We start from the raw sequence: 26,993 nt of genomic DNA on the forward strand, positions 1-26,993 counted from the left end.
AAATCAAAACTCAGGATGCTGGCTCATTACAACAGAAGCACTAATCACTTTTCCACCGTACAGTTCCTAAGGAACATATGTTTTATCTTTATTGACAACATCTTTATTTGTCATGAGATAATGAACATCACTAATCCTGTTATAGGAAACTGCAGGAAAATTTTCTGTCTCTGACTTTGAACAGGATAAAGTTCTTTCCCACTCCTCCATGCAGCATTTTTTTCAGCTATGCAATATTTGAGGGGTGTCTTGCATTCATAGCTGGTTTCAAATCTTCCACAGCATCTTGGTGGAATTTAGATCTGGACTTTGACTTGCCATTCCAGAACCCTATTTTCCTTTTTTTTTTTTCCCCCCTTCAGCCATTCCTTGGTGGATTTATTGATAGGTTCAGGGTCACTCTCATGTTGCAAGGGCACCTTTCAGATGAGCCTTAATCTTCTGACAGATGCATTACCCTCATAACCCTCTGGTACAGTAATGAATTAAAAATGTGAAGATTCTGCGACGGTGAGCTGCCCAGACCCAGATGCAGCAAAACAGCCCCAAAGCACAACATTTCCACCACCATACTTTAAAGCTGTTGTGACATTCTTCTGGTCAGCTGCTGTGTTTGGTTTTTGCCAAACATGTCTTCTGGTACTGTGGCCAAATTACAATTTTTGGGTCATTTGGTCATGACCCTGGCCTTTGCCTAGGTGATCATGGGCAAAAGTTAGTCTTTAGTTCTTTCAGGACAGCAAAATTTTCCACCTGACATACCCGCTATGTGGATCTAATTTTTGCAGTCTCTTTAGTGGTAGGGTGTTATGTCATCAAGCAAAATGACACCTTATATTGGCTAACCAAACAGATTACAATATATAAGCTTTCAATGCAACTCACTGCCTGAAGAAGGGGCCTGAGTTGCCTCGAGGGTTTGCATATAACAATCTGTTCAGTTAGCCAATAAAAGGTGTCATTTTGCTTGACTTCTCATTGCAGTCTCTTTAAAATGGCAGACTCATGCACTTTTGACATCGACAGTAGCAAGAACTTACTGTTAAGTCCCATTATAAAATTCTGGGGTTCTTAGAGACTTCTTTCAGCATAATGGCAGCTGAAGATCAAATCTTTATATGTCCAGTTAAAAAAAAACATTTTATGAATTGTACTTAACTTCATTGATTTTAAATTCTATTTAAACACTGGAAAGTAAAACAACACGTTTCACTAATGGGATATGTATATACTACAAGCTGTGATAGCAATTTGAAAGACTGTTTCATTAAGTTTTTCTAAAACAATGGTCAACCTGAACATACAATTGAGTCTGGTATAGAAATGAATATAATCATACTTCGTCATCACCCAAAGGGTGCAGGTATACCATAACATAAATCTGCCACTTGGATTTAAGAACACATTAAAATAAGAATGACAGAATGCATATATGTACAGCACTCTTGTGGCTTCAGATATTTGTTAAATAGTTCAACAAGTTAGTGCTTAAATTTAGTTGTCTAGATCTGTTCATTTTTAAAACTTTAAACTAAGTCTAAATTAATTTTGGTAAACAATTGTTATACAGTATGTTTTAGTAAAAGGGCAGTATACCTTCACTTTGTGGTCCAATGCTATACATACTGAAGCCTCTCACACTTGTGGGGCCACCTAAATAAAACCTAATGCAAAGAAACAGAGAAACCAAATTAAGAATATAAATGTAACTGTACAGAATAACATTTACATGAAATTGACAGTTCTTTTATCAAAGCAATTTGCATAGCTGAAATGCAAAGCACTGTTGTTTCTGATTATCACACTACAATGTGAAAAGTGTAAAGGTTAAGCAGCTTGTTCAGGGATATTTGATAAGCAACTGATCTACAGTGGGTACGGAAAGTATTCAGACCCCCTTCAATTTTTCACTCTGTTATATTGCAGCCATTTGCTAAAATCATTTAAATTAATTTATTTCCTCATTAATGTACACACAGCACCCCATATTGACAGACAAAAAAAATTTTGAAATTGTTGCAGATTTATTAAAAAAGAAAAACTGAAATATCACATGGTCCTAAGTATTCAGACCCTTTGCTCAGTATTTAGTAGAAGCACCCTTTTGAGCTAATACAGCCATGAGTCTTCTTGGGGAAGATGCAACAAGTTTTTCACGCCTGGATTTGGGGATCCTCTGCCATTCCTCCTTGCAGATCCTCTCCAGTTCTGTCAGGTTGGATGGTAAACGTTGGTGGACAGCCATTTTTAGGTCTCTCTGAGATGCTCAATTGGGTTTAAGTCAGGGCTCTGGCTGGGCCATTCAAGAACAGTCACAGAGTTGTTGTGAAGCCACTCCTGCAGCAGAACTTTTTTTGTAACCTTGGCCAGATCTGTGCCTTGCCACAATTCTGTCTCTGAGCTCTTCAGGCAGTTCCTTTGACCTCATGATTCTCATTTGCTCTGACATGCATTGTGAGCTGTAAGGTCTTATATAGACAGGTGTGTGGCTTTCCAATCAGTATAATCAAACACAGCTGGACTCAAATGAAGGTGATCTCAAGGATGATCAGAAGAAATGGAAAGCACCTGAGTTAAATAGATGAGTGTCACAGCAGTGGGTCTGAATACTTAGGACCATGTGATATTTCAGTTTTTCTTTTTTAATAAATCTGCAACAATTTCAAAAATTTTTTGTCTGTCAATATGGGGTGCTGTGTGTACATTAATGAGGAAAAAAATTAATTTAAATGATTTTAGCAAATGGCTGCAATATAAGTGAAAAATTGAAGGGGGTCTGAATACTTTCCGTACCCACTGTAGACCGAGACAGAACATTTGCAAACTCAGTTCTGTGCTAGTCACTAAAAGGAAAACTGCAGTTTCATTGCAAACTTCTCTGAGCTGGACATGGTTTAAAAATAAGTATAATGAAAAAATACTTTGAAGTTATGAAAGTAACTGCCTCTTAGACATGTCCCCAAATACAGGAGAGACACCCTTGCAATGCATATCAGTTTAAGACCCACAGTGTACAGAGCATGGCACACTACGTATTTAGTGAAAGGTTTGTTTAAAAAAAATCTTAATCTAATCTTTGTTTTAGATTGTGAGTCCTATTCAGCTTACTTATACTTTTCATTTAATAAGAACATAAGAAACTTGGCAACCAAGAGGAAACCTCTCAGTCAATCATGCTCATTTGGTTAGCGAATAGCTAAGCTGTCCCAATATCTCATCCAGGTACTTCTTAAAGATTGTCAAGGTCAGCTTTAATGCCATGTTCATTCCCCCAAACAAATTATTATAGCATTTAACACAATACAGGGTTCCATACATTAGGGTCATTCAATTCAATTCAGGTTATTTTTGTATGCCACGCTTCACCGAGTGCAGATGTAGAGTGCTGTTGACAGGTTACGAGGTAAGATGCAAATACAAACTTGGAGGAGAGGAAAACAAAAACTCCAATCAGCACCATCCTTGGAGAAAATAAACCCCTAGGGGCTCCATGGTCAGCTATAACAGAGAAAGTTAAACCCAAAGTCAGACACTGCCAAAGTCCTGAAGACCTCAGTCAATTGGCCACCCACCCCCTTCTAGGCACTCTACAATACAATCAATGCTAAGCCATCTAATCTAACGACAGTTCTTTCCATTCATTCAATTCTGATTTCATTAATTGCCTTTGCATCACAATTTTTGATTTTGATGAAACTTGGCATCTACCTTTAAAAATAAATACAATGGAGATATTGTCACTGCTGACAGCGAACAAAATGATAAATTAGTGTTTTCTTATGAGCTGTAACTTTTTCCTACCAAAGCTACAAACCTCAGCCATAGGTCATTAATATTACTGAGCTGAACAAGATCCTACTGAAAAGCGGCATCATAACATTAGCACAGTGTTCGGAGCTCAAGCAACAACAGAGCCAGCAGACACATATCATGCCCGTGGAGATAAACCTGGGCCAACTGAAACAAAACGTTTTTGAGAATATGTTGAATTATAATTAAATGAACCTTCCATAACTGCCCAGACTGAGTTGGTAAATGGCCCAAGTAAATAAAAAAATAAAACCATAACATGTTTCATATGAATTATGGCCCTTGCACTAATAACACAAATGTGCAATTAAGAAAATATACTTGCCTGTCAGCAATGCAAGAAGGCTTTTCGCCAATTGGAATCAGCAATCCACCCCAAAGAGAAGCTGAAAAAACCTGATCAGCATAAAAGGATAAAAAGTGGTTGTTTTTTTTTTGTTTTTGTTTGCTAGGGAGAGCAGCTCATATTGACTAAGCACAATAAATAAAAATGCCAAGAACTTTTTTAAATGAATGCATATAAACTTTAAATTAGGGAAGAGTTTGATTTATTGATTAATAGACTGATTAAATCTGCCTGAAAGTTCGAACGATACATTCAAAAAAATCATCTTCACATAACATTTTTTGGAAATGTATTGTCTTGTGCTTGACACTATCAGGCAATAAAATCAATTAATCAATAGTCTGCTGATAACACCAAACAGCAATGTAATGTTGAATTTATCCCTAATACAAGATGATATGAAATTTTAAATCATCTGCAATGCAGACATTAGGAAGAATTAATTAGTGTCAACACTAATCAAAATTTATTATGAAACTGTGTACACAGAGAAGATACATGGAATTATGGGTTTATATAGGGTTTCATGTTTACTTACCATGCAGTGCAATAGACATTGACATTTTGTTGTAGTAAAAAAAATACTACTAGTAGTCTGACCCATGCAGCCAGCTCAAATCCCCTATATTAACACATGCTGCATTTACTTGGCACAGTTCAATTTATAAAGTTTCCTGGTAATGTTTCCTTGAAGAACACATAGCGACATCATTCAGCACTAGAGTTTAGTCATTACTGTACTGAGCCAGTTACAATTTGTGAAATATACATCACAGTGTATCACTTGTTTATTTGCTTTACTGGGGGCAAATGTGAAAGAAGAATTATGGTAGCAAAATAACTAGCTAATAACAGATTCAGTATGTATAGGCTAATTCGACAATCAATATCTTACATATTGTATTTTAAATAACAGAAATAATTGCCGACACAAAAAAAACTCTGAACTATATACAGGATTAAATAAGAGTTTTTTTTTAATTATTATCTAAAATCTAGGGGAGGAGAAGCAAAGTTTATAACTAGTCATTAGAGACCTCATGAAAGCATTAAAGTAAATCTGGTTCAATAATTAAAGAAAAGAAAAATCTATGAAGAAAAACACCCTTTCACATTTGACTGACACAACATAAAATACTTTGTGTTATACCAATAGTCACATGTACACAACTACCCTATAAACGTACATAATTCCAAGTATCTCCATTTCTTTTACACCTTTCACAGATATTCTTACCGAGTCCCAAAAAAGGCGTCTGTTCAACTGAATCTCAATATCCTCTTTCAGAAAGCTGGCATCGCCCCCAGTATACCCTGCAAGTTCCTATTGACAACAGAAGCTTGAGTATTAATTTCAAATAACTTCAAAGACAAAACATATTTTTCTTATTTCACATTTTTCCCCAAATCAGGTTACTAAAGGCTACATCACCATAAACATATGGTACTAAAGGTTTAAGCAAATTCAGGATACTTGTCTTACCTTACATTATTATTATATTTGTGGGGCATCATGTATTTTCACACTCATAAAAAGTTAGTTTTAAGTCTCCAAACACTCTAAAAGCATGAGTTTAACTCAGGAATGTTTACCACAAGACATGGAGGACTATAGTGGCTGAAAGTTATCATTGTAGCCACTCATAATTGAGACTTACTTTATTGATTTATGTTTTATTTATCCTTTTTCACTTTCTAAATCAAGGTGTCTCATTATTACTTCCAGGAAGGCATGTTAACTGAATATTTTGCAAGTAATATTTAATTTGGATTATTAGTCCTATATCTGAGCTGAACTCTTGTTGCCCTGCAGCTGTAGTCAGTTCAGTTTAGCTTAACCGTCATGAGTGCACAATGCAATAAATTCTTACTTGCATGTCTCCCAAAGAGGAATGATGTGTGATAGGAGCTTGGTGATCTATGTTAATGGAATTAGTGTGTTACATACTGAACTCCAGTTTATAAACAGTACTCATCATGGACTCAGAAAGTAATGTGAACACATCAGATTTAAGCAATACAAGCATTATTACTAACTTGTCTTGATACAGAAAAACTGATCTGTTGCCTCACCTGCTTGTATGTTACAAACACACACACAATTTGCAATAAAGTAACAAAGGAAAAACTGAAAGTCACTATACAGTGTATATAAATCTCCTCTGCAAGGAAAAAAAAAATGTTTACAGCCTATTTATTTACCTGGTTAACTTTAAACAGGAAGCCTCGTCTAGGTAAAATTGTGGAGTTTCGAGTGTCAATTACCATGGCATGCTAGAAGAATAAGAATATTTATTCAAAAAACTAAATTCAAAATTTCAGTAATTTTAAAAAAATTTGCCATAATTAGTTCCTTTAGATCATAATAGCATACATCATGTTACCATTTTTGTCCAATTTTAATTAATTAGTCTTTATTGTATTTTCATCTCATAATTTCATCTATTTATTTCTAGGGTTTAAAACGTTTTGAAGTGCTGAACAACTGAGCATGCATTACACTATGCAAAAAATAAATAACTAGTCAATAATGTAACATAACTATAAAAGACATTATTAATATTACTAAAGTATCCTGCAATTTTATAAAACTTAACAAATGAAGCAGTTACATACAGAGATGGAGGACTTGAGTGAATGCCCACTTTCTTCTCTAATTGCAAAGGAAGCTGTTCTGGCAAGGCAGCCTAGCTCTCTCCAGACTCCTTCCCATTTAAGCGTGTGGTTGGTTTTCCAGATGGGAAACTAAAATATAAGAAAAAGTTACAAAAAACTAAACAGAAAGCTTGCAAAATTGGAGGGAACAGTGCTTACAAAAATCAAAACATCAGCTAGACAGGAAAACTAATGAAGGATTTTTTCCACCAATGATTGCTTCTCTGTCTGGAATGCCGTACATAGGATTAATGGTTTCTAAACTTCCAACCACCCAGCCGTTTCTCTCTGTGTCTACTGGGATAAACCGTTTCTAATGCAGGTTTGAGAAGAACCTCTCAGTCCAACTACCCCCACCTAAAAATCTGAGCAGGAAATCCATTTGGCCTTCCAAACACAGAAATTGCCTAAAGCTCCCGGGTCCAGACAATGTCTCTTCCTCCATAACAAATCACAGTGCTATCAATTAGCACTAGTATTTATAAACATTTTCACTCAGTCTTTGATTCAATGCAAAGTTCTTGTCTGTTTCAAATAATAAATATTTATCCCTGAGGCAAGAAGTAAAATATTTCCTATGTTTTATTATAGGCCAGTGATATTGTTCTTTGTAATAATGAATACATTTAAATATCTAATTCTTCAGCATTTCACTCCTTGGCACACTTCACTTTGCCTGTCATTCTAAAAGGTCAGATGAAGATACAGTAAACATAGCTCTCCATTATATCTTAAAGCATTTACATTCTTATTTATGCATTTTAGTTCAGCATTTAACACAATACTAATGGCAAACCTCTCAGTATGAACTGCGCTGCATTTCTCTAGATCTCAGACTTTTGAACAAAACAATAAAGTTGAGCAAACATCCCCCTCAGGGGTGTGATCTGACTCGTTTTCTGAGTCCACAGCAATGAGTCCACCAGTAACAACCCATTTATATTTTTTTATTTGGTCGATGCCTTTATCCAAAGTGACTTACAACATATGAGATACAATTGACTACACTTCTTTTTCCAATTGGAGTACAGGCAGGTGAAGTGACATGCTCAGGGTCAGTGGTGAGATTTGAACCCACATCATCTGCATCTGAAGTCCAAAGCCTTAACCACTACGCCACATTGCCTGGCCTAAAAAATAAACCTGTTGCAATTAAAACGGTTCGCAAAGAATCCTCACCTTCTCCATAACTCTGAAATATGGCAACATATCTGCACATTCAGAAGGTAAACTACAGAATGTCATTTGGACAGTAGAAAGGATTTTAGGCCTGAACCTGCACTCCGTTTAGAACCTGCATACATCATGGTCAGAAAATATGCAGGAAATATAATATTAAAAACACTGGCAACGACTACATTCATTGATTAATTATGTCATTAGGCGGAGTATCTTGGGGTGTGCAATTGTCTCACTACTTCATTCAGTTGTGAATACATTTGAAAAATGGCAGAATGCAAGAAACTGACAGAAAAGATGGTGTGACCTAAGACTTCCAGAATTTGTGAGCACATCACTTTGAACGCAAAAAAAAAGTTCCGAGTTGTACAATGCATAGGTTTGGCCTTGTATGGCATGAGAGCACACCGGTGATGCGTGAACATTTGAAAAGGAAACATACCATTACAGGCTCGGTGTAGGAGGAAGACTCGCCGTCATCCCAGTAAGTTGAATGTTAATTCAACGTTACGTGATACAGATACATGGATACAATGTTTGCTAGGCTAGGCATAATGACACTTGAAGAAAGATATAATTCGAGCAATAGTTCAGCCCTCCACAATGTGAATAAGACACTTTATGATAGGCGACTAAAAATATAGCTTTAGCCACTAGTTAGTAAATATTTACATTTTCACTTATCATATTTTATTTTTATTTTTTTTTTGGATGCGGTCACACTCTTAAATTATGGTGCTGCATAACATGCTTACATGCCTGTTAAAGTGCATTTGCAGCACTCCCTGTGTGATTTTGGGTTATACAAAAATAAACTGTATTGTATTGTATATATGTGTGACATTTGTGTGTTCACAAAAACTTTTTTTTTCCAGCCTCATGTGCAAAGTAAAACAAAGATTCCAGTACCATACAGAGAAAAAACCAGCAAGTACAGCAGTGAATCAAGCAGCACATCAACCGTGACTGAAAGACATATGGCTCATTCTGAGTCAAAAGTTGGAAAAGTGAAAGTTTCACACTAGTTGTTTATTAGGCTCTAACTGGCTTTTATAAAATCTGGAGAGAGACGTGATAATGTGCAAGTACTGTTTGCAGCAAGCCTAGTTTAGCCAGTAAACAGATTTTGTAGCAGGATCTCAGAGTTTCAAATGTGAAAATGTTACAGAACAATCCTGACAGCAGCAGGTTGCAACAATGTGTTGCTTGCAAACAAATATGCAATGGTACAAGGTTTCCAGACACAAAAAAATATGAATGATGATGCAAAAAGAACTTTTAATTAAAATAAACTCTGCATACTGCACACCAAAGGAAGAACTGAATTTCACACAAACAAAACCACTTGTTTTGCTACAAAAGAAAAGCAGTCTAGACATTTCCCAAATATACAACACTGACGTTCATTGTACTCAACTAAATTCAAACATTGCTGCAGATCTAAAAAGAAGCTAATAAGGTCATCATGATGCAACAGACCCTTCTGTGGTGGAATATTGTGGTGGTCAGATATTTTCATGATGCTTTGCTGCTGTTTTCATAGAAAAGAAAAAAAAAATTAAAACTACATGTTTAATTTTGAAGTATTGGTTTAATGTGATTATAAGCTCATTGTGGGACTCCTTGTGTTATTTTGGGATCTACAAAAATAAATTGTATTGTACTGTATTATAAATGCATAAGCCACTTTTGTGTATTTAAGGAAATTGTGTGTGTTTTCATTGCACAACCAGAACTCGATGTGTTATAAAACCGAATATTTTGCTGAACATTTTTTAAAAATACTTTTCTGAAAATTTTACACAACACTGTTTTTTTGATGAAAACTTCCATTTCATGCACTTTAAGTGTTTCATTTCGAAAGAAAATAAATTGCGTTTTTTTTACAACTAATCGATTAATTGACAAAATAATCAACAGATTAACTGATTATCAAAATAATCATTAGTTGAGACTATAAAGACCATACTCATCCAGTTAACCACTTGTTTCCATTATTACTGTCACACCAAACATTAACACGAGTTGGCACATAAATTGTTTGTTTCCAACTCAGTTGCTCTGTTTAAACCCAGTCTCTGTTTCACCCTGATCCCTCAACATCTCCATCCAAACCAAATTAGGTTTACCTTATAAAAAAGGCTTACTCTATACATTATTGATTGGCATCACACAGAAAACTGTTAAGTTGTACTTACTTCTGTTATGTCTATGGATGTAATAGCAAAGGAAATTCCTAGCAAATACATTTCAAGTTTAGCATTTCAAATTCAACACAGTATACAAAAAGGTGAGCAACACAGGGAAAGTAAATCATGTAGATCACCCCTTATCAACAAAGGCAGGCTTTTGGATGATGATGTTTTTTGTTGTTTTTTTTGTCAGGCAAAACGTAAGTTTGCTATCAGAAGGCATCAAGCTTGCAATACTTTGGGGATCTGAAGTTGTTTCATTTGTTATTTCCTGAAATTCCCAGTGGTGTAATTCAACATTCTTAAGGCTACAAGATCCAGCAATGGCAATCATTAATTTTGACATGCCTTCTGAATAGAAATTATGTAACGTACTACTGGCATAAGACACTGCCTAATTTGGCAGGTTGACAAGCTTATATATATTAGGGTGGTGGGTCTGGCATAGAGTACATGTGTCCCCTGGATTGTTTCTCAATGATAAATAAGGATATGTTTTCAGTTCACCAGCAAACTGTAGAACTGCATATGTGGAATGTGTATTCTATACTTCACATTACAAGACTCAACAACTCATATACATTTCCCCTTGGGATTAATAAAGTATCTATCTATCTATCTAGGGCTAATATGTCTATGAGTATAGTGCTGTCTTTTACTCAGGTTTCTTTTTCACTTTTTATTTTATTTTCTTTCATTCATTCATTTGTAAAGTGTTTAAACCACTAAGCTTTTTTTTTGTTTTTAAGACTTTATGGAGTTATGCTTTGACCTTGAAATCTATTATATAACATCATTAACAGTACTCACTTGAGAAACGGCCTGAGCTGAAGTGTTGAAGCAGTAATTCAGATACATAAAAAGATCTTTACAAAACATTGTGTGTGGATACAAATCGATTACTGGTGCACACTTCGGATATATGAATTATCCTATATCTGCTTTAAATGTTACAATAATACTTGGAATACGTTGTCCCGCAATTGCTAACCATACCTACTTTGATGTGCAGGTTTCACTTTAACTATATTGCTTTAAAACCTACTTAAGCGTGCAAATCACTGAACTACAGTAAACTAAACTGAGAAGGAATCTTAATTTCTGTACATCTCAAACTTCAGACACATTTTTATTTCAGGTATTACTGTACTGTTAAAAATGAAAAACATTTGGTTAGCACTGCTGCTCAAAAAAAAAAAGGTGCTTTACTTCTTACTGTTTTTTTGATACATTATCACAATAGCTTACTTCTTTCTGGTAGTCTACTCTGTTTTCAAATTAGAAAAATAAATAATGAAAATATAATCTGTTTCTAAATGTAACAGATCACATGATTATACTTTCAAAAAAGAAAGTCATTATTTTTAAGTGCGCAATTTGCAAAAGTGTCACTTACATTAATTTCAGTAGAGATACCTCTATCAGTCTCCCGCAGTGAACTCCATGGAAACTGTCCAGTTACTTTATAAAGATTAATGGCAAAGCTGGAGGGAAGAAAATAATTAATTTGAAAACATGTTAAAACGTATGAAAAATTTTCATCCAAACATAAGACATTTTTCATTCTTACCTACACACTTTCTTAAAATAAACTTAAAACAAATTCAATAAGCATAAACCATTTTTGATGAAGTGAAGATATACAGAAGGTCTCTGACTTATATTGTGTGGAAAAATAAAAATCAGTTATTGATCAAATCTGGTGTGCGTGACAAGGGCCACAAAAAATCTGTCTTGCGACAAGTGCAGCTTCTGTTTTCTGTAACAAACAAGAAGTTACAAGTGCCCAACTGATGACCTTTAAAATTGTGTAACTACTGATCCAAACAAAATTATTGTAAAGATGTAATGTCTTGAAATTCTTGTGCAACTAAAGTCATAAGGTCAAATTTTGCGCTTAGCATTATAAAAGATTTAGGACACCGACTTCTCGGGGCAGATGAAGGGCAGGTGTCCTAGGACTGTGCTTCTCTGTCATTCTTACCTTTGCCTGGTGTGTATTAATAAAATATTTTTTACTAACTTTAATGATATCTCTCTGTCTTCAGTCACAAGAAATGACACTAGAGAAAAAGTGTCCACAATTGTTGGTAGCAGCCTCCCTAGAGTCTGAGTGTAAGTGCCTGGTTCATTTTCTAACTGCTGTTGTTTATTGCTGCATACATTTCAATCAAGTAAACAGGTCTAATGGATCAATGTAATAAAAATGTACAAATGTCTCATATCACTTCTGGGCATTTATTCCTATACTTTATATTTTTCTTCAAAACTTTCTATGTTTTTTCCAAACATTTTACTCTTAATTACTAAGAGTAATTAACATAAAAGTACATTACAACAATATAAAAGTTAGTATCAAATTGCTAGTCTTTTGCATGAAATAAAAATGACAATAACGACTATGCCATTTTAACGTACAAAGCCTTTATAGGAAATTCAGTTTCTTTTTCAGGAAAATGAAGAGTCCAAACATTTTGATCTCCTTGGCATTGTGTGTTACCATTCTGCTCCATCAAGAAGCAGTGATAAAAAGGTCTAGAGGAATGTTTATATTAACTACTGCTATTACTACTGCTTATTTGGAAGATGCAAGCCTGAAACCTATAAAAATAAGAAAGAATTAATGTGTTGTTTATGAAAGAAATAGAAAAAATACAAAAACATAGGCAAAAGGATAGGTTGGTAGCCAGGTTGACTTGCTAGTCTTATTATGCTCTATGTGCTGTAATAATTTTTTATAATCTTAAACTGGAATGAATTCACTCAAATATAAAATACCTGCAACCTAAATATATATATATATATATATATAATATAAATACATATATGTACACATACATACACACACTATATATATATATATATATATATATATATATATATATATATATATATATATATATATATATATATATATATATATATATATATATATATATATATATATATATATATTATTTATTTATTTATTTAGGGCGGCACAGTGGCACAATAGGTAGCGCTGCTGGCTCGCAGTTAGGAGAAGGAGGAAGTTTGCATATTCTCCCCGTGGGTTTCCTCCGGGTGCTCCAGTTTCCTCCCATAGTCCAAAGACATGCAGATTAGATGCATTGGCAATCCTAAATTGTGCTTGGTGTGTGCCCTACGGTGAACTGGCAACCTGCCTGGGGTTTGTTTCTTGCCTTGTGCCCTGTGTTGGCTAGGACTGGCTCCAGCAGAACCCCGTGACCCTATAATTAGGATATAGCAGATTGGATAATGGATGGATATAAGTTTTACCCATGTAAAGACAATATATATGTAATAAGTCAAAAATACTACATATAAATCCTGTAATACTCACTGGACGTTAAACAACATGTCTTACTTTCTTTCAAAGTATCCAGGTTGAGGTTTAAAGAAAGATAATCCATAGGAGGTCTCTTTGGTACCATATGAGAACTGAAAAGTGAGCTTCTCTGCACGGCCAAAAAGGTTAGGCAGCTTAAGTCCTAGTACCTATACGGAATGGGAGAGGAGGGAAAAACACTTTCCTAAGATTTCCTCAATGATGACAACAATGTTCATGGAGTTTAAACATAATTGTTTCATGTATATAAATTGTTAACATTCTGATTGAAATCAAACTAAGTAGCTAAAATTCTCTTTTATCAGCACTTATTTCTTCAAACCAATTGTGTGTAAATGTTTTTAAATGTTGTCCTTCCAGTAGATCCTGAAAAATCTCAATAGTTTTTATTGCAAAAAACTATACAGTTTGCATGGCAACCATTACTCTGAGCTGAACATACCATGCTGCCTTCATTGTTTCCAACCATTGTATTGTAGCTTCCAGTTAACCTTCTCATTTCTTTAACCTCAAAGGTGACATCTAATCCATTAGGCAGAGCATCTTCCTCTACAAACAAAAAGAAACCAAACAAACACTACACTTATGCAAAGAAGATACTGTTTTCAGTTATAAGTTGGTTGCCCTGGCATAAATCTTCATACATTTAAGTTAACTTTAAATAAATGTACATTTATAAATAGGACCGTGTATTAAGAAATGTGCATTTTTCTCTTTAAACATTTTTAAACAAACCACTAAGGAAACAATTTACATTTTATAAATAATATACAGTACAGTTTTTTTTCTCCTTAAGATTTTGTGTTTCCTTACATTTATTTCTAACACATACAGTACTAAATCCAGTAAATCCTGCTTTTAGCCTGAAAACACTAAAGTCAAAAGTTAAACATTTGTTTTCCTTGCAAAGCACAGTACACTCCATGATGTTTCTGACAAAGACAAATTGATCTTCTTTATTTGACTCTGTGCTCCACAGTTCTAAATTTATAATTCAACAATTCACGTCATAAAAATGTGATTAAAGTGAGCACTCTCATTTTTTATTAAAGGGTATTTTTAAACATCTTGGTTTCACCCTATAGAACTTACAGCACTTTTTATTCATAGCCCACCCGACTCCAACATTTCAGAACTCCTAAATGTTTGTGATATACCAATGGCACAGTATAAAGTATATATTAAAGTAGACGCGTCTAGTCCGTTTCTGTATATCCCTAGTATGCAATGACCGACTGAAGTCTGCAATTCACAGACATCAGCATAGGGTATCTAACGTAGCCATATTCAACTCCTTCTTGTTTTGGGGGGCTTCTCCACTTAAGTTTTCCGTTCAGGATATGAAAGGCTTACTCAACTGGATTTAGGTTGGGTGATTGACTTGATCATTCAAGAATTTTCCAGTTTTTAACTCTGAAAACACCTTGAGGCATTTGCTTAAATTTGAGTATATGAAATGCTTCTGTACACTTTAGAAATCACTGTGCTACTGCCATCAGCAGTTATTTCATCAATAAAGCGAAGTCAGCCAGTACATATAGCAGCGCTATACGCCCAGGCTCACCCCCACCACCATGTTTCATAGATTACGTGGCATACTTTGGGTAGTTTCTTCTCTCCTCCACACTTCCCTCTTTGACATCACTCTGATACAGTTTAATCTTGTTCTCATCAGTCTATAAGACCTTTTATCAGAATTTAGCATGCTCATTTAAGTACTTTTTTGTCAAAATGTAATCTGTCCATCCTATTCTGAGAGCTGACTAGTGGTTTGAATCTTACAGTATAGCCTCTGCATCCATCCCAACGTTCTGAAGGGTGTTTCTGATCTGTTGGACAGGCATTTGGGATTTTTTCTTCATAATGGTGAGAATTCTTCTGTCATTAGTAGTAGATGTCTCTCTTGGTCTCCACGGCCCTTTATGATTACTAAGCTGACCAGTACGCCTTTTCTTCTTAATGCATTCCACATTTGCAGGAATGGCAAGTTTGGCCCAAGGTCTTTAAGTGAACTGATTATTGTTTTTCAGCCTCATAACAGCTTCTTTGAATTTCATCACCATACCACTAATCATCATGTTGAAAAATAGCAATAACAGACTCCAAAGGGGATCAAAAAAGTATGTATATAAAATAACAATATCATTAAATAAAATATGAGAATGTGCACTTTAATTACATGTGAATTGTTTGATCAAATATTTAGAACACAAACCAAGGAAAAATATGTCTTTGTTTCAAATATTATGGAGGGCACTGTAACTTCTGTAAAACACATGTATATGTCAGCTAAATTATGTCATACTAAAATAAAAAAACAATACAACTTTTCACTCAAGGAAAATGGTAAAAATACAGACAATTCAAATTAAAACTGGATGTGCAACACCTGAAAGTATTTAAAATAACATAAAACATTGGGGGATGTTTACAGCTCCTTTCTTATTTTAACGGCTGATGTGACCAGACTGAAGGTATATTTCATTACTGCCAACACCACCATTCCAAACGACTTCCAGACCCATCTAAACAATGGTCTTTGATTTCTCTTTTTACTTAGACTTTAACACTAACCTATGTTTGAAACTCATCCCCAAATCAGAACGACAAAAATATGTTTATACTTAAATTTGTGAATTACGCATCATTAATACAACTTCGCTTTTTTGAAGAGTCATTTATAAAGTGCATAAACATCAGAAATGTATAAAAACAAGCAATTTATGTTTCATAGGAGCTATTTTTACGTATAAGATGTATGCACTCGCAAAGGACTTCAACAGGTAAAACGACTTTGTATGAATTACCCAGGCATCATGCAAAACACTGGGCCAGACAGCAATGAAGTGTAAATGTGGCACAAAATTCTCTCTGCATCTTCATACACTGAACTCAAACCTGAATGCATATTTATCATTTATGGATGATGTATGGTTTATCAACTCTGTAGTAAACAAACACTGAAAACTTTCCTGCCTAGCACAACTCAGCTTAACATTTTTCAGTGAAAAATGACTAATGAATGTGTAAAAGAAGCATTCCAAAACAGGCAAGTTAAGTGGTTTTCTCTGAATATCTAAATGGTGGGGTTTAAAACCAAAAATGTAATACTTTCAAGATAAGATCTGTGTCCACAAGTGTTTCTGAATTTCCAGAATTTTACATGATAAGCCTTGTCAAAATCAAATTTTTAAGACAGATGCATATCTGTGTGACTATAAAAATGTGCAACTTTACACATGCAGCAAGTACCTCAAGCTGTGATGATTGATCATCTTAACAAATATACTTATCCATCCATCCATTTTCCAACCCGCTGAATCCAACCACTGGGTCACGGGGGTCTGCTGGAGCCAATCCCAGCCAACACAGGGCACAAGGCAGGAACCAATCCTGGGCAGGGTGCCAACCCACCGCAGGACACACACAAACACACCCACACACGAAGCACACACTAGGGCCAATTTAGAATCGCCAGTCCACCCAACCTGCATGTCTTTGGACCGTGGGAGGAAACTGGAGCGCCCGGAGGAAACCCACGCAGACACGGGGAGAACATGCAAACTCCACGCAGGTCTCCTAACAGCGAGGCAGCAGCGCTACCACTGCGCCACCATGCCGCCCACAAATATACTTATACATTTTTTTATTTTCTTCTTTCCTCTGTCAGAAATGGATACTAGGATGTAATATTAGTCAAGTCCTTTTTTTATTTAGAATAACAAAACTTTTACATAACAGTCCAATGTATGCAGAAGAGATTGTAACAAAAACACATAATGTAACATAGCATAAATTTACAACTCCTTTAGTGGGGATATTTAGTGAATACTGCAGTGTCCGACTAGCTCATGTATGCCTGCTGTTATGTTCACTGTGAAAAGCAGGTGAGGTCTTGATGCATTCCAAACATGGGTTTTTAGGTATAATATACACAAATAGATGTTATCATAATATGTTTTATTTCAAACATTGTCTTTATTAAAGTTTAAAATTCATAGGACTACCCCAAATTCTACCTATTCAAAATTATAAATATTGATTTTAACAGAAGTATTTTCCGAGGGCTTTCAACCATGGTAATAGCCACTGCATCATACTGAAAGACACAAAAGTGTATGAAGATATGTATCTTATGTGTAAAAGATGTCTACCAATTTAAGAACAGTTTACACTTATAACATTTTTGTTTAATTCTTTAACAAACAAATATTACCTTGACAGGTATCAATGACAACTTCTACTTGTCGAAAAATACCCAAACGTAAAAGCTTCTCCCTAGCCTCATGAGCCTTTTTCATGACCTAAAAAAACAAAATCAGGCTGAGATCAAAAATATACTGGAGGAAATTCAGTATAAGTGATAAAAAAACACCACATTGTACTGTGCATTACTGTTCATTTAATCAATTTACTGTTTGGCTAGAATAAAGTTTTTAGACACATCATGTGTAGGGAAATGGTGGTCAGTTTTTTGCTGTTGCTAGTTGGGGTAAAAAGGAAAGAGAGTGTGAGATACCATGTGAGCTATACAGTATCTTTGACTAGGAAAGCAAAGCTGCAAATACATTGCAGTACAATTAGCAGCCCCCTATCCATGTATAGTTTGCACATTCTCACGGGTCTGTGTAAGTTTTCCTCCATGTACTTCAGATTTTCTACAACTTCCAAAATTATGTATGCTATAGGTGGACTGATCACTCTAATTGATCCTGAATAATTGAGTGAGGGTAGGTATTCCTTTAGTGGACTCTATATGCTATCACATATATGCAGCATGTACATAAATAAAATCAAAGTACATGACCCAAATTTTTACAGTGTTGTTCAGCATTCTAATTGATCAAGGGCAACCTTATTAATTTTAAAAACTTGTATTCATGCCTCACTTCCTGTGTTTACACTACCGTGTAATGTGATGATACTAATTAAATTTCCTAATAGCCAACATATCAGATTTAACTCAATACGAATAAATACAACTACCTTAAAATTTGAGTATGGTTTAATATGCCTCTTGTGGCAAAATACGTTTCAGGATATTACAAATTACATGGTTACTGTTAAACAATGTAAGTGCATCAATTCAGAGGCAGGGCAGCAGCACAGTGCTTAACTTTGCTGTCTAAAGGACACATCATTCTCAATGTGAACTTCATGCATCATCAATGTTTAAGGATTTTCTTCTGACATCCCAATGATGTGTGTGCTAGGGTAATTGGCAATTGTAAATTGCAATGTGTGAGAATGGATGTGGGTGTGTGCATAAATGGACTCTCCAATGAACTGTAAACTTAGTGGGTTTTTTTCTTTATCATGGCTGCAAAAAAAAGTGAAGATCTTAGAATTGCAAATCTGTTACATTCCACTAACCATATGTTTTATATTCTCAGAGTTAAGAAAAATACAAGTTAAGAATAATTTAATGATGTATAATAAAAACAACGAGACATAAATAACATAAAACAAGTTAGGCAATTGGATTGATTTTTAATTAAGGAAATGGGTAGGAACAAAACTGCAAACTGAACTTGAAGTCTCCTGCTCTAAAGTGTCAAATGAGACAAGCTTAAATAGAATCCTTAAAGTATAGACAAAACTGACATTTTCCAAACCCATAGACAATCGCGGTTTTATTTCACGGCACACAAGAATACATTAAGTGATTAAGACTTACATCAATAAGGTTTTTTGCTGTAAAGAGTTCAGCAATTTCATATCCAAGGAAATCTTCCTTAGTTCTTCCCAGGCCATCAATATGAACACGTTGGACTATAACCTGTTTAAAAAAAAAAAAAAAACTAATTATAAAAACCCTTAAGGGTTCAAGAAGCACAGTGATCTCCTATTATAGGACACATACAACTCTGATAAATCATGTGCAATGCCACTCCTTATTTAGAAGAAAATCAGTTATGTAAAGTGTGACAGCAGCTTCCACCTGCAGCTATAGAAACTTCAGTACGCAAGCAACTCTCCACGCTAGTGTTTAGATCTGGCAATGCCATGCTGATGGTGTATATGCCCAAAAAAAGAAGTCTGTCTGCATTCTCTGTACCACTGCTCACGTACATGTACTCTGTCAGCATGGCGATGTCAATCAAACACAGGAAGCGCTGCAGTCTACTTGAGACTTTACGCTGTAGGAAGTAAATAAATATAGAGATATAAACGCCACATTGTTGTCTAAGTAACATATAAATATTTTTCATATAAAGACCATCAAGAAACATAATCGCAAACGGAACTTTTGCGCAATACCCTGGCAAGCTCTGTAGATCCTGCTGTTTCATTGAAGAACATGTGTGGGGTAGATTTCACCGGCACAACCGGTTGCTGCATCCAAATGGTGCCATCTTTTGCCTTTACACCTGATGCAGCTGCGTTGTTCATATGTGTGAGTTTATGTTTCTTGCAGGGAGGGCTTCTGTTCTCTTTCTCTGATGTAGAACCCTCATCCTCATCTGAGTTCACCTCTGTTATAGCACGTCTTTATTTGAAAACAGCACTGTCAGATCGGGGGGAGCGCAAATGTGACTGAGAGAATAAAACTGAATTTAAAAAAAAAAAAAAAAAAAAAACACTAACCTTTATATGTACCTAAATTTACATGGGCTGTTACAGACTCAAATCAAAAGTATATTTTTATTCCATAACAGTAACAATAAAAGCAGCTCATTAATCAAAACAGTAAATCTAGGAAAGGCCCGGAATCGAACCCGCAACCTCTTGATTATGAGTCAGCAGTTCTTACTGCTGCACCACCTAAGCGGTTGTGTCAGCATCGTACCCTAACCCGATTTCTTTTTCTTCGGTTATATCCTTGAATAAAAGCGCACATGTTTTGTTATACTTGTACCTTTTGTGAAAGTGGTTATTTGAAATTTGGACTTCAGTCTTTATATGTATTACATTTCATATCAAAATTTTGTCATTAGTACTATAACATGAAAAAAGTTTCTGTTTTAGCTGTGTGTTCAACATTTCTTGCCTCATGCTTTCTGTCATCCTACATTTACCCAGATCATTGTAGACACAGAACACACATGAAATGCACGTGTTTCAAAAAACAATATATTATTTGCCCTATATAACTCCAGGCACCTCAAACCCAGATAAACAGACTTGAGCTGCGGCGGTGGAGGGAATGGGACAGCAGGCTGCTTCCTGCTTGTGCTGATTGACACATTTCCAAAAAAAAACAAAAAAAAAACAAAGACGCTAATGGAGAGGTACAACGGAATTTAAGATGACCTGGGATTATGACTTTTTTCATAGGCTTCAGGGATTCTAGTGTTAAACACCTGCCTAGTAGCTTTAATGAAATGAAAACCAGGTTTTGTGGGGTATTTGCTACTTACATAACAGTGGAAACTATGTTTCAAATATGCAAAGAAAAAAAATCAAAACTTTATCAAAACAGCTGTGAATGTAAATGCAGACTCTCATACAGGCACTTTACAGCAAAATGAAATCCACCTTATAAATGAAAAGCATAAATGTGGTTTCTTTCTTCTCTCAGATCTTCTTTATATATTGTATCAATGACACCTACGTGAAGACGTGAAAGATACTCCCAACCTTCAACTGTTTGATGAAATAGTTAGATCACCTAAAGGACAAGAAAGATTAACTTCTTCTTATGACATTGTTATGGTGCTTTAGAATTACTTTCTTAAAAGGTTTTCTAGCTTATATATTTTTCAGAACCATATCTAAATGTACTGTAGAAACCTTTAAATTCTTCGTGCTGAAAGAAACAAAAATTAATCTGTGATAAAAAAAAATAGATAAAGCTTATGTAATGCCAATTTTTAGCACAAATTACAGTCATATTAAAAAGTTTGGGAACCCCTCTCAGCCTGCATAATAATTGACTCAACTTTCAACAAAAAAGATAACAGTGGTATGTCTCTCATTACCTAGGAACATCTGAGTAACGGGGTGTTTTCCAAACAAAGATTTTTAGTAAAGCAGTATTTAGTTGTATGAAATTAAATCAAATGTGAAAATCTGGATGTGCAAAAATGTGGGTCCCCTTGTAATTTTGCCGATTTGAATGCATGTAACTGCTCAATACTGATTACTTGCAACACCAAATTGGTTGGATTAGCTTGTTAAGCCTTGAACTTCATAGACAGGTGTGTCCAATCATGAGAAAAGGTATTAAAGGTGGTCAATTGTAAGTTGTGCTTCCCTTTGACTCTCCTCTGAAGAGTGACAGCATGGGATCCTCAAAGCAACTCTCAAAAGATCTGAAAACAAAGATTGTTCAGTATCATGGTTTAGGGGAAGGCTACAAAAAGCTATCTCAGAGGTTTAAACTGTCAGTTTCAACTGTAAGGAATGTAATAAGGAAACGGAAGGCCACAGGCACACAGTTGCTGTTAAACCCAGGTCTGGCAGTCCAAGAAAAATACAGGAGTGGCATATGCGCAGGATTGCGAGAATGGTTACAAACAACCCACAGATCACCTCCAAAGACCTGCAAGAACATCTTGCTGCAGATGGTGTATCTGTACATCGTTCTACAATTCAGCATAATTAGCACAAAGAATATCTGTATGGCAGGGTGATGAGAAAGAAGCTCTTTCTGCACTCATGCCACAAACAGAGTTGCTTGTTGTATGCAAATGCTCATTTAGACAAGCCAGATTCATTTTGGAACAAAGTGCTTTGGACTGATGAGACAAAAATGGAGTTATTTGGTCATAACAAAAAGCACTTTACATGGCAGAAGAAGAACACCGCATTCCAAGAAGAACATCTGCTACCTACTGTGAAATTTGGTGGAGGTTCCATCATGCTGTTGGGCTGTGTGGCTAGTTCAGGGACTGGGCCCTTGTTAAAGTCGAGGGTCGGATGAATTCAACCCAATATCAACACATTCTTCAGGATAATGTTCAAGCATCAGTTACAAAGTTGAAGTTACGCAGGGGTTGGATATTCCAACAAGACAATGACCCAAAACACAGTTCAAAATCTATAAAGGCATTCATGCAGAGGGAGTACAATGTTCTAGACTGGCCATCACAGACCCCTGACTTGAATATCATCAAAATCTATGGGATGATTTGAAGCAGGCTGCCCATGCTCAGCAGCCATCAAATGTAACTAATCTGGAGAGATTCTGTATGGAAGAATGGTCAAAAATACCTCCATCCAGAATCCAGACACTCATCAAAGGCTATAGGAGGCGTCTAGAGGCTGTTATATTTGCAGAAGTGGGCTCAACTAAGTATTGATGTAATATCTCTGATGGTGTTCCCAAATTTATGCGCCCATCTAATTTTGTTATGATGCACATTGCATATTTTCTGTGAATTCAATAAACTTAATGTCACTGCTGAAATACTACTGTTTACATAAGGCATGTCATATATTAAAAGGAAGTTGCTAAATCTGCTATCTTTAAACACAGAGTTATTACGACTTGTCTGAATAGTTATTGTTGTAATACATACTATGTAGTTATGGTTCAGATTATCAGAGTGTAACTCAACATCTACTGCACTTCAGCAATTTACTTCTGAAGACAGCAGAATATCCTGCAACATGGTGAAAGCATAGAAGTGCACAATGTCACCTTATTCAGTATGCCACTCAGTATCAGTATATGGACCGGGAGTAATGTCGCAGAAACAACAATGACACGGTGAATATTGTTAATGAGTTGTTGTGATGCCTTCTATGGAAAGTGGATGATCTCACAATCCATGACTTCAAATGACTCTCATCCATTTGGTCTTTAGGTATTTAGGTAGTAAGCAATTTGCAGCTGATGGTGATGTTCAGAACTGCATTAACATCCTGGTTACAGCAGCCTTCTTATCATCCGGGGTTACTTAGTATCATGATAGAACAACATGTTTAATTTAAAAAAGCAGCTTAGTTTGAATTACATGAGAAAGGATTTTTTTAAAAGAAAGTTACTCACATCTTTGTTTTCTAGGACTTCCTGTTTACTTTCAGGCTGCACTTCAACAAATTCAACATCATCTCCATGAACTCCAAAGTCAGGCCCTGTCATAGGGAGGGGATCCAGACTCTAGTAGTGAAAAAAATTGAATATTCCAACAATAACTTAAGTAAAGACTGTACAATGGCAAAATGAGCTGTTTTTGTAGAAACACAACAACCTTCACATTATTCAGCATGAAATACAATGAAACATAAATGTATGTATATATTAATCAGAACTAACATAGGATAAACGTACCCGGTCTTGCTCTATACAGATCTGGTAAGGACAGGGCACCTTAACCATATATACAATACATACGCACACATGCACACAAACATATTACATATACATATTTTGTACATATATATACACACACACAATATATATAAACTGTATTTATATATTTATACACAGGGCCATCCATAATGTTTGGGACAAAGTCAAATTTTCCTTGATTTACCCCTCTCTGCTCCATGAGGGAACCACATATGAAAAATGTTGTAATTTCTGCATGGTGTGACTGAAACATATGCAAATATCCTTAAATTAAAGTCTGAACTTCAATCATGTCTGAATTGTTTGATTTGTAATTTCAAACTGTGGAGCAGAGGGGTAGATCAAATTAAAAAGGTGTTTTGTCGCAAACATTCTCGTGGGCACAGTATATAAATGAAATGTTAAGAAGGTTGGCTCTCTGGCTCATCTCTGCGTCTCTTGAAAGTTATTGCTGGGAAATTTTTCCCAACAACAACAACAACAACTCAGTCGGTAGAGCGGGTTGTCCAGCAATCGGAGGGTCGCAGGTTCGATCCTGGCTTCCGGCATGAGAATGCAGCTGTTGTGTCCTTGGGCAAGACACTTAACCTACCTTGCCTGCTGGTGGTGGTCGGAAGGATTGGTGGCGCCAGTGTTCGGCAGCCTCACTTCTGTCAGTGTGCCCCAGGGCAGCTGTGGCTACATAGTAGCTTATCATCACCAGCGTATGAATGTGTGTGTGAATGGGTGAATGACTGTTGTGTTGTAAAGCGCCTAGGGGGGTTCTTGAACTCTAGTTAGGCGCTATATCAAATACATACATTTTTTTTTACCAACAAGGCATCAAGGACACTGTCACAGGACTAAGTGAGCAGGAAACTTGTACGTTTTAAGTCAGTTTCTTTCATAGTGTGCGAGACTATACAGTAAAGTAAGTGATTTTCACTTGAAGATATTAATGGATGTCATGTTCTGCGATGGTGCTGGTATTAGATTGTTCATTCAAGGATAATTCTGTTGTGAAAACTTGGTATGTGTGAGTGGCTATTAAAGGATGCACGGTGGCTGTGGTTTATGTTTAGGAGCAACAAATAAATGCCATTTCTCTGTATGAGATATACAACTTTTGTCAATATTTCTTAATTTGAGCTTGATAATTTTTGTTACATTTAAAAGCAGATATGCTAATGTAGAAAGACAATTGCTACATTTCAGATCCACCAGTTCATATTTTAAACAATGACATTCCTTCTGCGCTATTTCAGTAAGGTACATTATTGATCTATTTCCGCCATCTAGTGGATATGTAGGGCTAATAATTTGCTGTTACATCAAATGAAATGTTTCCTTAAGAAAGTTAATTTTCCGTCTTTCAAGAAAACCAGCACTTATTGTATATTTAAGTACTTATAAAAGATAAAAACCTTCCTTACTGCTAGTTCCATTAAAGTGTCGAAAAGTTTAAAGAATAACTAGTTGATTTCTCACGTCTCGTTGTCTCCACCTGGACAACGTGCAGTGGGTTCCACTTGCCGGATTCAGAAGTGCATACTTGTGATGTTGCTCACCTTCTGAAGCATCGTTCTTTTCTAGCTACAGTAAAAAGCTACAGGACTAATTTACTCAGTTATCTAGTACTGAATTTTAAAGACGATGTAATTATTTCAGATGGCAGTAATAAATCAGAAGCTGCATCGCAACAGAATGGCAACAGAATAAACTGTCAACGCTCCATCTGTCATCACTCTGCAACAAACAGGAGTCTCTCCAATCTAAGTAAATATATAAATTTAACATATATACGTAGCAGAATATTGCGTCTATTTAACACGGAATACGTAACTGGTTTGCACCGATTGTTTTCTTGCGGGAAATTGCCTCCAATGTCCCATTGACCCTGCTCAGTATATAACGAAAATGGACGGATGAGTGAGTAGCTAGCAGCAAACGATGTAGCTAACTTAAGTCTCGTCCAATGGTTAAGTTATGCATAGATTTAACAGTTTATTTCAGACGGAGCTTTTTGCATCCTTGGTTTGCTAAATAACGATTTTTGTCGGGGGACAACAGAAAATGATTTGCAGAATACCAGTAGTGAAATATACAATAATTCGTCAAGCAGCTTAAGTTTTACCCAACTAGGAAAGTATAATCTAATTGCATTCGTTATGCATTGTTTAAAAAAAATACTAATAAAAAATTATTGCTGTCACAAGCTAAATGTCACAAAACTTTTGCCCTTTGACAGGCAGGACCGTCTTTCGCAGCAGACACCATGCCACTCTCTGGCCTACTACTGAAAAGCCACAGAGGACAGGCATCCCGTATTTTACAAAAGTCACTTTTCACATCTTTTTCTTACCCGGGCGTGAACTGTCCCCATATTTCTTGGCGCCTTGTCTAATGGTACCTCTGACTAAAAGCAGCAATCTCCTTTACACCCAGCTCTATTTTTTCAAGAAGAATACGGTCAGCGCCATGACACCATGAAGACCCACCCTTCTGTAGTATCATTGGGCGAACGGCAGTGACGAGTGCTTCAAAGGTTGACTTTGAATGTCAGTTGGTTGTAACGACACTGATTGCGTGACGTCAGCATCAATGGCTGGCTTGGGGGTGGGCGTGACTCACGTGTGGACGTTGGGAGCAGGAAGTTACTGGGTTGGATTTAAGCTAATGTGTCGGTTCGTCTTGCTTTGTTGGTAGTTATGTCCATAGACATATATAGATAGACGCCGCATTTACTGTGCCTCACTTGAGGACATAAATGCATAACTCTACTAGTTTAGCCTGGCGTAGCTAAAGTTAAGATTATAAAACGGGATTTTCTAATGGCTAAATACAACCCAAAGAATTGTTCAGCTTTACCTATGAAATGTAATCCCCCGGGATCTGGTTTGGAGCGTACAGCGGTTTTTACAATCCCAAGCAGCAGATGCGCGAGGCATCTTTATCCGTTACCTCACCCCACAGCAGTGCCACTCTCAATATGGCGGCGACGTTGACGTACGATGCTGCTGGTCATGCGGCGTCTAGTAATTCTATGTCTATGGTTATGTCTGTCAGGCTGTGGTAGCTTATTAAAAAATACTACTACACGCGGTTTCGACAACATTAGCAGCTACAAGTGATCAAGGATTATTTGTATTTTAGAGGAAGGTGTTTCTAAATAAATCATATTTTTACTTTCATTTCTAAAACAAACTTGAAAACTTGTTAACTATAACACATTTACTTAATTAT

The 26,993-nt window shown here is 35.9% G+C and overlaps 1 protein-coding gene across 1 annotated transcript in view; it reads right to left on the reverse strand.

The window, feature by feature from the left end:
• samm50l (sorting and assembly machinery component 50 homolog, like) overlaps positions 1-26,264 on the reverse strand; it is a 34,260-nt gene extending 7,996 nt beyond the window's left edge. The window contains exons 1-12 of the mRNA XM_039761827.1: positions 26,113-26,264; positions 23,469-23,579; positions 19,209-19,310; positions 17,748-17,835; positions 13,974-14,080; positions 13,550-13,680; positions 11,579-11,666; positions 6,773-6,901; positions 6,359-6,430; positions 5,394-5,480; positions 4,136-4,206; positions 1,597-1,664 (exon numbers count right to left, since the gene is read on the reverse strand). Of these exons, the coding sequence (XP_039617761.1) occupies positions 1,597-1,664; positions 4,136-4,206; positions 5,394-5,480; positions 6,359-6,430; positions 6,773-6,901; positions 11,579-11,666; positions 13,550-13,680; positions 13,974-14,080; positions 17,748-17,835; positions 19,209-19,310; positions 23,469-23,579; positions 26,113-26,133 (1,075 nt within the window). The 5' untranslated portion in view covers positions 26,134-26,264. The remainder of the gene's footprint in view (positions 1-1,596; positions 1,665-4,135; positions 4,207-5,393; positions 5,481-6,358; positions 6,431-6,772; positions 6,902-11,578; positions 11,667-13,549; positions 13,681-13,973; positions 14,081-17,747; positions 17,836-19,208; positions 19,311-23,468; positions 23,580-26,112) is intronic.
• Between the last annotated feature and the right edge of the window lie 729 nt (positions 26,265-26,993).

Source organism: Polypterus senegalus, chromosome 8, assembly GCF_016835505.1.
Source record: "Polypterus senegalus isolate Bchr_013 chromosome 8, ASM1683550v1, whole genome shotgun sequence".
In the NCBI taxonomy this organism is placed as follows: domain Eukaryota; kingdom Metazoa; phylum Chordata; class Cladistia; order Polypteriformes; family Polypteridae; genus Polypterus; species Polypterus senegalus.